Genomic DNA, 12,275 nt, shown 5'->3' with positions numbered 1-12,275 from the left:
TTCAGAGCAGTAATCACAGCAATTTGAACGGAGAACAAGCTGTTATAATTCACTGTACTAATGAAAATTATGATGACACCACAACAGAAATCCTTGCCAATCTAATCATCTCACACCACCACAGCCCAACGTTATTTAAAGACTAATGTTCTTAGTAGCACATACAAGTTTAGGAACAATTTCTGAAGATAATTAAACACCGAAGCAAAGTGGAGCTGTATGGAAAATTTAGCTCTTGCTTGGAGAGAATGGATTCCTCTAAGCACCAGCCTGATTCCCACTGTATTAGAGCAAACAAGTTCAGTAAAGCATAATGGAGAAAAAACCGGGGGAAAGTAATTTTTGGCCACAAAATGCTGGGGAATCAGTGTTACTGCCAAGTATTTCTCTAGTAAAAAGATGCAAATGGGGATGCATATTCAGTTTGCTACCTCTGAATTTCCTCACCTTGGGTCATAAAGTTAAATTAATTGGAGGAGAAAATGGTTAGAGAGGAGTTCTGAGGAAGAAGACATGATTCAGATTTTCTGTGGTGGGTTATTTCAGCACCTGTTAACAGAGAAAAGGGAGCAAGTCGTGGATCTCCTCCATCCCCAGCACACAGTCATCACCATGTGCAGAAAATACATGTATTTACTTTATCATTGTTTTGGGTGAGGGGTGTGGATGAAAGAATCCACAAATGTTTATCAAAGTAAAAAAAAAGCATAAAATCAAATTAGATTTAGGGAGCTGTTAGAACTAGTTTGTGTGATTTAATCTGTTTCAAATTCTATCTGCAGCAGTGACTCATGAAACAGCATGTCAAACTATAGTAAATTCATGGAATAGATACTGCATTAAAAGACTGAAGGAAAGCCAAAATTAATGTGAAAGTGGGCAGTCAAAAGGAAAAAGAACAAACAGGGAGGCTGGTGGGAGGATGGAGGGGGAACAAAGGGAATCTGAGGCAAAGAGGTGAATTGGGAACATGAGATTATGATGGATTCCACAGAAATATTCTCATATGTCATTATATATTCTTTACTTCCTTATTTAGAGGTATTGTTTCTTGAAAGAAATTTGAAAAAGTGTTTTTGAAAGAAGAATGAGAGCCTCGGGTGAGTGAAGGGAGAAATCTGCTTGGATCAGTTCCTCCTTGGCTTATAGACCAGGAGAATAATACCTGGCAAGTGTGGTCACTTGAAGCTTGCCACACAATTAAATACCCAGTTCCTGTGATATACAGAAACACATCTCACATCAGATTTGAGACACTGATGGTACATTTGCCAGAGGAGAGGTGGCCCTGCAGATGGCCTCTGGCAGCCCAGCTGGGTGGCTTTGTGCATCTTCCTGGCTTGGTGCTTCCCTGGGATGAACTCACATGGGCTGGGAAAAGGGAGCTGAGCAGCCATAACCACCTCAAAGGAGGAGATGATGACTGAAGAATTAAAAGAAAAATCCTGGAAATCCCCGAGATTCAGGCTAGGCTGCTGGGAAAGGAAAGGAAAGGAAAGGAAAGGAAAGGAAAGGAAAGGAAAGGAAAGGAAAGGAAAGGAAAGGAAAGGAAAGGAAAGGAAAGGAAAGGAAAGGAAAGGAAAGGAAAGGAAAGGAAAGGAAAGGAAAGGAAAGGAAAGGAAAGGAAAGGAAAGGAAAGGAAAGGAAAGGAAAGGAAAGGAAAGGAAAGGAAAGGAAAGGAAACTCTCAGTGTTGGGCTCATCAGGCTGTCGTTCTCTCCCCACACACTCAGAGCTGCTCGCACACAGTCTGTGTGTGCTGGGGAGATTTTTGTCTTATTTCTCAAGGAAATGAGGCACTTGCTACCAGCCTAACTTCTCCCCATGCCTGTCCATGGCCACCCTCAAATGAAGTGTGACAGCATGGATCTCCATCAGCTGAATTTCATAGAACTATGGCACTACTTGGCCCTGAAGGCACAGCTGGCTTGGTTAGGACAATAACAGCAGAGAGCTCAACCACCTCAGCTCTGCAGGTATTCCTGGAGATCCCTCATGTGAAGATGCTCCAACTGTCACTCTACAGTCATGGATCTTTTTTGCTACTTCTTATGTCCTGGCAACCTATGTGTCATCAGCAGAGTCAGAGAGAATTCTGAGTTGCTCAGGGTAACGAGAATGGCTGCTACTGGTTTTAAACATAAGCCAGACCTGCACAGAACCAGCACGGGTTTCTCTGCCCTGCATCCCCCAGTATGCCCTGGTCCAGAACAATGGCAGTTGCTCTTCCCAGAGTCACTCTCGGTCCAATTTATATCACCAAAAAGGAGAAGCACATAAAAAGACAGTTTCAGTGGCTGCAGACCTGCTCATCTCTGTGCCCCTCAAGCAGTTTGTGGATACTGAGGAACTGTGTGCATGTACTTATAATTCAAGCACATGATAAATGTCTGTATTTATAAGATATAGGGCTCTTTTTATTGCATAACATACTAAAATGTTTCCTGTGTACGTCTCTCTATTGATTTAGAATGACTGTATTTCCTTTCTTGGGACTTTAAGTCTCTCATTCAGTTGAGGCAAAATAAAATATTTTTTCGGTGCAAAAAGGCATTAAATTAGCAGTAAAGTTGTGTTGCTGATGCTAGAGACTCCAAGAATTGTCTGTATGTGCCTGGAGCCAGCACTCACAGCCCTGGTAAAGAAGCAGTGACAGTATTTAGCAGTGTATCATTTTCTGAAGTGAGGGTGAGTTTCAGCTTCACACCTGAAGTGCCGCCTATCAGTTCTGAGACTCATTAGCCACAGGGACAAACCTACCATCTTGGTCAAAAATTTTTGGCAGAAGAGTTAGTTAAGTATTATTTCATGCACAGGCTGAATTGCTGGACTCTCTTACATGCTGGGAATGTCCCTTCCAGGAAAATCCTAGGATTTAACCAAGAGGGGTGACAGATGTCTTTTGATTTTAAGGAAGATATGAGGGAAATGCAAATTGGAGAACTCTTTCAGAAGAACATCAGATATATGATGGTGCTCTTCAAGTCCTGTCTTGCATCCTAATTGTAGCTTAAAGGTTAACAAAACCCACAGACAGCCACACTGGGAGTGCTGAATCGTTACATTTTACACAGTCCTTCACACTAGGAAACCTGGATGGTTCCCAAGAGCAAGCAATCTGGAAATAAAAATGTGTCTGATCAATAAAATGAAATGGCTTGAAGAAATTTGAGTTTAGTGCTCTGTAAGTCCTAATTGGCTTTGTGTGTATCAGAGGTGACCTTGTCCTTCACAGCTCTAAAATGAGTGCAGGGTTATTGCAAGGTAACAACTGTGCAGTGGTGATCCCAGTGCTCTTGACAGCCCAAAAAACATCAACCCCAGGAAAAATCAGCAGTGGAAGGGTGGCAAAAATGGAAAAGTGCCTCAGTGGCACCTGAGATTTTCATGCCCTGCTTAGGCTAGAAGGCTGTAACATCAACTCTCTCTGCATCAGACATGGACTAATACCTATTTGTATCCCTACATGCCCTCTTCTTATTTTTTGTCAAAAATACAAAATATAGACATACTTACCACTAACATGATTGGAATAATAAAAAGACAAGCATAAGTATTCAAACAGCATGAGATATTTAACTTGGGAAGTTAAACAAAATCCATCCCAACTGGCTTTCAAGTCTCAGCCCCATGATGTAAAAATCATTCTCTTTTACTTACAGGATGCTAAAATCTCCAGAGGAATTGCTCCTCTCTTCTCAGCAACACATGCAGGCAGAATAAACTTCAGAGGTTTTACAAGGGTGAGTCAACAGAGACAGCTCAGCAGAGCCCAGGCATCTTCCACGAGTGCTCCAGTCCCCTCTAGCAGACACACCTGCCCTTTCATCTGTATCGTAAGGAAATCAGGGAAATTTCCAGAGCAAAACATATTGTGGGCCCTCACAGAGGGAACTGGGAGCTCAGTAGGTTTTAACACATTGCTTGGCTGCAAAGAGTCAGGTTTGAATGGGATTTCCAGCAATGCCCAGAGGTATCCCCAAAGATATGTTTTGGACCTCTCTGCCACAGGATGAACCAAAGCTCCCCAGGAAGTTTCTCTTCCCTTGCCATGTGCATTTGAGCTGACAAGAGAAGTTTGCTTCTCTGGGAACATGCAGCACTGCCAGGTTTTCTTTCACTGCCGTTTTCAAAAGTCTGCATATTTCATTACCTGTGTTTTGTAACCTGGCACTGACAACACTCTTTAAAATGTAACATTTCTCCCTTGTAATGAGAAAATTGCACCCTTGTACACTTAAAAATTCTAATAATACAAATCCAAAATGAGTTTTGCATATTTAAACACTTTTAAATAAAACACTTGATGTTAGTGCGAAGCAAATGATGACTCTTTAGAGGGGAGCAGAAGAGAACAGTTCTGCTGTTAGCACTTCCACTGCTGCAGGAAAAGTGTTTGGGATGTTGAGTGCTGATGGCTTTTTCCAGAGCCACAGGCAGGTCCATAACCAGGGGGACCCAAAAAATTATTATTTTTCCACCTATGTTTGAGCTACTGCTCTGACTTGCCACAAAAAACATTGCACTTTGGGATATCTGCCAACATCCATCCCAACACAGATACTGGACTGTGCCATGGACTGATCCTGGGGTTTCCAGAGCTGGAAGTGCAAACCAGAATCCAGATGGACCCATAAAAATGTTGCATCTGGGGACAGCTAGTAGGACTTCTTAAAAGGCATGGAAATATGAAATATGGAGACTTCATTACCACAGGCAGGTCTCCCCAGAGCCACTGCAAAGCTCAACCGACCTCAAGGTCACATCTTATTCCCACTGCAAGAGCTGTGAAACCAGAGCTTTCAATCAAGCAGTTTCCACAACTTCTGCAGGAAGGCAATCGGTGCCAGCCTGAAGGCTTTTATCTAATTTGACAACACAGTGGTCATAGCTACGAGATTTGCTAAGCCTTGGGAACATGGAATTGTCAACAAAGGGATGGAGATATCTTTTATTTGAAGCCTTCTCCTCCACCCCCTCCAAAAAGTATTCTATAACTCCAGCAACATTTCGACAACTCTAGTAACATTTTTATAACTCCAGCAATAAATTCTTAACCCTCCAAGGGCAAAAATGGAAACTAGTGACAAGCCGTGGTGCCTGGGGCGATGATATGCTACTGTGTAATCTCACAATGCCATGGTAAATAACTAGTGTCGTTTTCTTGTAATGTTCTTATTGCTTTATCAGAATAAACATTAGAGAATACATCACATTCCTTTGTGTTTCTCAATTCCTATTAAACTCCTGGCTGCTTCAATGCGGCCTCTGTGCACAGCTTGGCTGCGCACTGGTGAGCTGTGACTTTCTGCAGTACAATATTATCATTTCTCAACTCCTGTTCTGTAACTGTAACTTTTCATGGGCAAAGATGGATGCCATGAGCAAAATCCAGGCCCAGGCAAAATTTATCTCAATTTATCCTGGACAGAAAAAGTAACTGAGGGTACCTTACTGAAAGCAAAATATACTGCTTGAATGCATTTACAGTAAGTAATAAAATATAGCAGGGAGAGACCATTTACTGTAGGGGAAGAATGCAATATATGATGTCAGTAATTCCCTTTAAAATGATGCTATTAAGCAAGTATAAAGGTGATAATCACCTTTTTTAGGCATTGATGTTACATTTGTAAGCCGGTTGGTGTGTGACATCTACCAATATAAAACAGCCACTTTAAATGTCTTCCAGAAAAAGCTGTATATGTTTTATGCCACTTCCAGGACTGGCAGCTCTCACAGCAGTGTGAAGGGTGAAGGTGGGCCTGAGGCTCTCATCAAGGCAAAGTGCACTCTCCTGAGGACCAGGGTATAAACTCTTAAAATATAAATGTCTGACCTAATCTATGGAGGAGCTGCTGAGGTCAGACCAGGAATAAAATCAGCCAACACACACTCATCTTCATCCCAGCACTGCAGAAACCAAACAAGAGCCCCATCACAGATATTGCACCCAACCCTGGCCAGGCAGCAGAATCCTATTGCAGAACCAGGCTATTTTTGCACAGATTAGGAAGAGCATAATTTTACACAATGAGGCATCTGTAGATGTTTCACACATTGGTTATTTGCAATTTAAAACTGGTTTTGTAGCCTTGGGTTGACTTTTGGCTCCTCCACCCAAAAAATCACAGCCCAGTTCCTTCTGCACTCCATTTGCCTTGAATCCTAGAGGTCACTTAGATCCTTGTTCTCCACATTTCTGTCACGGATTTATGGTTTCCTTTTTTGAATATATGCACTGGGAATTACACAGAATATTCTTGCACCCACCAGTAGCATTTCCCTGTCACTGCAGGGAATGCATTGCCTGCTGCAGATGGATAAGACAGCTCTGAACCTCTGTGATTTCAGAAGCTCTGCTGATACCTGGTACCATTTATGAAGCTGCAGATCCAGAGGCAGGTGATTACAGGGAGAATCTCAGCATCTCCTCTGCTTCTCCAAAAGGCTCAGAATAAAGCCTAAGTATGTGCATTTTGAAGACTTAAATCCTAAAAAGGAAAAAAAATAAAAATCAAACGAACCCCTAGTTATATTACTTTCTACATATCTCACAATTTGTAAGTCAATATCATGATACCATGATTGCATTTTGGCTTGGCCAGCAGACTCAGAGCAGAATTATCCCCTACAAACCCTGGGCAGGGAGCTCTTCCAGCACAGGCTTGATCCTTCTGTCTCTGCACAAGCAAATGCTGAGGTGTTTCAGAGATGTGGTGACTTCAATACATTTAAACCAGTAGCTGCTTTGCCCATCTAGAAGTTGGGCTTTACCTGCACAGAGCAGAGAGAACCTTCAATCTCCAGGCAAGGCATTCCTGTTGATCCCAGTCCCTGGAAGCACATTATAAATCTTGCTTTTACCATTAAGCTCCCCTCATCAGAACAGAAGTGTCCTTATTAGATTATTAAGAAAAGCCCATAATTACCAGGGTCTAATTTATTAATGAGATGGGCAATTTAAACACCATCTTTGGAAATAATGAAATTGTGCTAACTCTGAGACTGAGGGAACACCAACACCATGGAAACTGTCACCAACAAAAGCAGTGATAGTGCAGAGATGTGGTTTGCCCGCCTGCTTAAAATGGAAACAGGACAAATATTAGGCTGCATGTGATGGTGACAGGGAACAAAAGTGCAGTTTGTGGGTTGCCACATTTTCCTTTGGCTTCTGCCCCAGCTGTACTTGGCTGTGGCATTGACATCCCAGAGTGTCCCAGAGGTGAAGCAGAATGGATTCACTGGGGGCTCCACACGTGGTGAAGAAAACTGCTCTCTCCAGGCACTTGCCCATTCTTCAGAGGCCTATTAGAAAAATGGTGAAAAAGGAAAAAACAATTTGGTCTGTTTTGCCTTTCCTGCTGGTATAAGGCTGTTCACTGGTAATGGTGCACACTGAGCAAGATTTATAATGTTGGGCTCTTTCTGTAGAGCCCCAGGAACAGCAAGCAGCCCATCTGCTCCCCATAAAAAGTGTTTCTCTTCCAATAGGAGAGAAACCTCAGAGGCTGCCTGCAAGGGAAGGGGCCAGTCTGCAGGAGCTGTCTGCAGTGCCCCTGTTCAGCAGGATCTCAGAGAGAAGTGCCAGCTGCCATCAGCACAGACTCTTCCCTGGCCACAAGAACTGCAGCTAGTGGGTAAGCAGAAGGTTGAAGGAGGTGAACTTTAGGGCCTTGATAAGCAGATTTCAAGGGATGCTGCAATACAAGCAGAGGTTTCAGAGGATGTAGGAGCATCCCAGCACTGGTGTAAGGACAACCTCCTCTTGCAGGGCCCAGGGAGATGTGCTGTGCCTTAACACACCCCAACACTTGGAAAAGGCAGCATGAGATGTGAGGAAAGCCTTTTTTTCTGGTGACATAAATACTTCTGCTTCTTAGCTGAGAAGCAAAACACTTCCCTGTAATTATTCCTGATCCGGAGCACCAGGCAGCAGCTACATGCAAACCAGGCTTCTCCATAGATGCTTTAATGAGGAGGTCAGTGCATTTTGCATTGAGGGATTTGGGATTTGTACATTAACTGGAGTGGCACGTGTTAGAAGGACATGTGAATTAATGACACTATTTATAACCCATCTCATTATCACACACAGCTTGATGCCTCAGACAGACACTAATTCTCTTAACAAATTTCTTTTGCTGGAAATAAAACTGCTTTGCTTCAGCTGTGATCAGTTAGATGAATGCTACTGTTGTTATTGTTTGTTTTTTAAATGTAAATAGCCCTTTTCAAAGGAAGGCTCCATGACTGCATGGTGTAACTCAGCCCCGAGTCTAGGTCTCAAATACAAAAATATTCATGTTGAAACTGACAAATGAACAATGAACAAATTACATGCTTGAATCCCCTCCTTTGTTTTATTTTTGATCTCTAATATTGGATTGCTATAATTGTTTTGAAGCTCCTTATGTGCACATTACCAATGCATATGTTACTACAGAAATGTAAAATTCAACATCTTGTCCCTTAAATTTTAAAATAAACGTGCTCTTCCTTTTATTTATGTCTTACTCTTTGAAACAAATTAGAAAAGAAACCATCATCTGATAAATATTAAACACTTGGATATGATTCCAACCTTATTCCCTCTGAGGCTGCAGCATGGCACTGGCTTTTTGAGTCTTTCAACTGTAAGAGGACACTGAATCCTAATCCTGTTTCTATAGAAAACAAGTTAAAAGGCACCTTCTTTGTTGTTGTTCTAGATATTTATTCTTTTATAAGTGTTTTAAAACCCAAGAAACATAAGGAAGAGCTATAAGGAAATCAAATCCCCTTCTTAAACACAGACATCCAAGAGTAAATTCCATTCCTCCTCTTTCTCCCTGCCAAAATAAATCACTATTTGCAAGGTTGGCTGCCTGGGGCAACCTCTCTGACCTGTCTTCAGTTTCCTCCTGAATTTGGAAATGATGACTTTTGAAGCAGAGAACAGAAAGCGTCAGTGCTTCTGCTATGGGCTAATTAATGATTGCCCACAAACCAGGGTGGATTTCTGCTCCTCCTGTGTTCTTTGAGCTGGTACTGACAGCCCTCGAAGGACCCTGGTGTCAGTACAGAAAAAATGTCACCTTCCCATGTCTCTTCTTACCAGCCCCTCAGGGGTGTGCAGAGGATGGTGTTTCATTACTCTCAGATGGATGTCTTCATCTGCCCCTAAGTGATCAGGAAAAGAAAGGAGAGGCCACATCCTGGTGGAGAAAGAGCAGGGCTGAAGGTGGAGGCAGCTTCTGCTCGGCAATGAGTGATGCTTTTTCTAAGCCCAAGAAAATAAACACAGGGAATCAATTAGCTCTAAATAAAAGTGGCAATAATGTGACTGATCAGGCACCAGAATTGTTTTAGTGATGGGAATGAAAAGGAATCCATTATAACTGACCACAGGATTAATAAAGATCCATTTCCAGAGGTGTGGAGAAGTGGAAAGGGATGTAACTGCAGCAGTGCTCTCCACCCTCCTCTTTTCTAATGGGATGAAAGCAGAGCTCCTCACTTGCTGCAGCTGCTAAGAGCAGAAAAGGACTTCAGGGGGATGAATCCCAACACTGCCCCATGCAAGGAAGGTGTAGAGTCACCAGTGATGGAGCCTCTGCTCCCTCAGTCCCTCTGTGCTCACCAGTCAGCTCAGAGCCAGGCTCAATCTAAAGAGAAGCACAGGAGAGAGTTCCTGCCTCATAGGTGGAAAAACCTTTGCTGGAAGGTATTTTCAGAAGTCTCTCCCAGCAGCCTCACATGCAGGTGCTGTACTTAATTACAGCCTCCATCAGCTGGCAAATCTACTGCCTTACAGATAATTCTCCATTGCTGCTGCACCACTGGAAATCATCTCGGTGCAAAGTCCTGTCCTGAAACCAGCACAGCTTGGTCACATCTCAGAGGCATAATTTCCTTCACACACAGCAATTTCCAGACTACTCAGGGCTTAGCAAGAAGAGGGATAACATATGATGCATTGCAGGGAAGATAGGAGTTGATTTATATCTCTTCTGTTGCCATGAGACTTCCAGGGTGGAGCACGGAGGAGGATTTAACAATGCATGTCTTTAGGCTAAAATGTCATGGACAAAGAGGACCCCACTAAAAACCAGACAAAAGATGGCCTTTTGCTAGTCAAAGGACGACCTTTTGCAGGACTTTCAGAGAACTTTGCTCCCAGCAGCTGCTCCAGACATCTTCCCCCGCAGTGAGCCATTGCTGTCAGCTAATCTGTCATATTAATTTAATGCAGCAGAATGTGAATAGATTGCAATCCATTCTTGAAAACAACCAAGTGTTTGCTGGTGACTATTTGCATGGAGGAAAGTCTTTCAGGCACATTTGTACCCCTCCTTCTCTCCATCCAGACTGGCCAGGCAGTTTCCTTGCAGACGGCTCAGTGTGCAGCCAGGAGTGTGACTGGATATCTACCCAGGAGTATGGCTCTAACAAAGTATGTGATGATTCAAGGGGTTTTGCTGCCTCTGGCTTCAGGACTGGTATTGATGCTTTTCTTGGGCCTCTGTAAGGCACAGCCTGACACCTTTCACAGGGTGACTTATCTGACTCAAGTGGAGCAAGTCAGGGTCCTGCTGTTTCTCCTTGGCAGAGGAGCTCTCTCCCCATCCTGCTGTACTGGGAGCACCACCACACTGATTAACATGACAATGGGTTTGCAGAGTAAAACACTGTTCTCTTCATTCCTCCCTACCAGAAGTAGTACAGTGTGTGTGCCATGACCCCCTCCTAACTGCTCTAAGGCCATGGAGCAGCCTGATAAACATTTGAAAATCCATTCTTCCATTTCCACCTCCACCAGAGCCCAATCCCTGGCTTCATGGCTTTCTCTCCTTGTATTTTCTCTGTGGCACAGTTTCCTTCTAAACACACTGAAAAGATCAAGTCTGTCTGTGTACACCAAAGATTTCCTTTTTGAGGCAGCAGTTACCAATAAAGGCACTAACTGGTGCTGCTTCTCCAAGACAGCAGGGATAAACAGGAGAGTGGTACTGTCACATGGTGTACAGGGTAATAATTAGCAATAATTAGAGCACAAGCAAATACATAACAGTATGCCTCACAGTTGGACTCTAGTGCCTTAGCCAAGTAATCTTGAAGGCAAAAACTTTCCCATTTTCCTCCAAATTAGGGGTCAAAATTCTGCTGCTGCAACTAAATGCAATGCCACTGAAACAGGAACATTTGTCACTTGGATCTAATTAAACATTGATTAGCTGCTCTGACCCCCAGTGTCCTCAAACACATAAAGTTGAAATCTCACTCCAAAGATTGTCCCTAAGCAAAGTGCTCTGTAAAGTAACTCTGAGAAGTCATTTTAAAATGAAGCCCTGAAGCCAGACTTGTCTGTCCCAGGTGCTGTGCCTGCTCCAGGCACACACTGCAACCCCAGCTGCCAAACTTGGAGCCTGAAGGGATTTCCCTTGGCTCTGAGGGGCCAAAAAAAGAGGAGACAGATATCAATTTGGCCTCTGGGCACTGCCAGCTGACTCCTAACCATCACAAGACAGGGCTCTGAGACACCCAACATCCATAAAGACAAAGCTGTAATGAAAATCTGTCACTCCAAATAAGCCCAGGACTAAGAAACGATCTCCTCTCAAGGACTGCATCAGTGCAAAAGAGCATCAGAACCTCATCCCCCCCTTTGCTTCTCCTTTAACTTAATTTTTGTCTAAAGAAGGTTCTGCCACAAGTCCTGTAGCCGTGGGACCCAGAGCACAGATTTCAGAGAGATAAATCTGGCTGTGTTTGGGAAAATTTCCAGTTATAATGACTTGACCACAACTCCTCTGCAAATTGGTCCCAGAGTTAATTTTCCTTTCCCCAGAAAAAAGCACGACTTTTTCAGTGTGAAGTAGCTTCAGTTTCCACCAGATTTTATTATATTTCATCTACTACCCTGCAGCACCTTCTGTTACCAAGCTGCCCTCCATTACAAAGACAAGTGTAGATGGTCGTGTAGTCCAGCCAGAATTAATTATACCCAGGAAATGAACTCATTTTCAGTTCTTAGAAATATATCTATCCCTATTAGGAGAAGGTCAAATACAGATTTTTTCCTGTGCCAAATGCAATGCTATTTGAGTTAGGAGATTGTAGTCTATAATTATCAAATATTTTGAAGACATTTTAGCACTGACAGCCTGAGACCTCTGTATGTCAGTCAGGCTGAAATCACCTGTGCTAACTCAGCTTTCCTCCCCAGAGATTACAGATGGTGCATGAGGATACCATCACCCAGATTTCTGTGGGACAAAGTGGCCTGCAGCA

At 43.1% G+C, this 12,275-nt stretch overlaps 1 protein-coding gene across 5 annotated transcripts in view; it reads right to left on the bottom strand.

Moving 5' to 3' along the window:
• Positions 1-12,275, bottom strand: part of LOC148222153 (uncharacterized) — a 123,850-nt gene that overhangs the window by 53,516 nt on the left and 58,059 nt on the right. For 4 of the 5 annotated variants that reach the window (XM_088173169.1, XM_088173168.1, XM_088173172.1 and 1 more), the window contains one exon: positions 448-7,310. In XM_088173169.1, coding sequence (XP_088029295.1) covers positions 448-457 — 10 coding nt within the window. In that variant the 5' untranslated portion in view covers positions 458-7,310. Of the gene's footprint in view, positions 1-447; positions 7,311-9,248; positions 9,265-12,275 lie in introns of those variants that run through there. The other variant, XR_015806757.1, reaches the window with a different exon arrangement.

The sequence above is a fragment of the Sturnus vulgaris genome, chromosome 14 (genome assembly GCF_052056855.1).
Source record: "Sturnus vulgaris isolate bStuVul1 chromosome 14, bStuVul1.hap1, whole genome shotgun sequence".
NCBI classification, from domain to species: Eukaryota; Metazoa; Chordata; class Aves; order Passeriformes; family Sturnidae; genus Sturnus; species Sturnus vulgaris.
The sequence above is the reverse complement of the archived record's forward strand: the minus strand, read 5'-3'. Positions and strand labels throughout refer to the sequence as shown.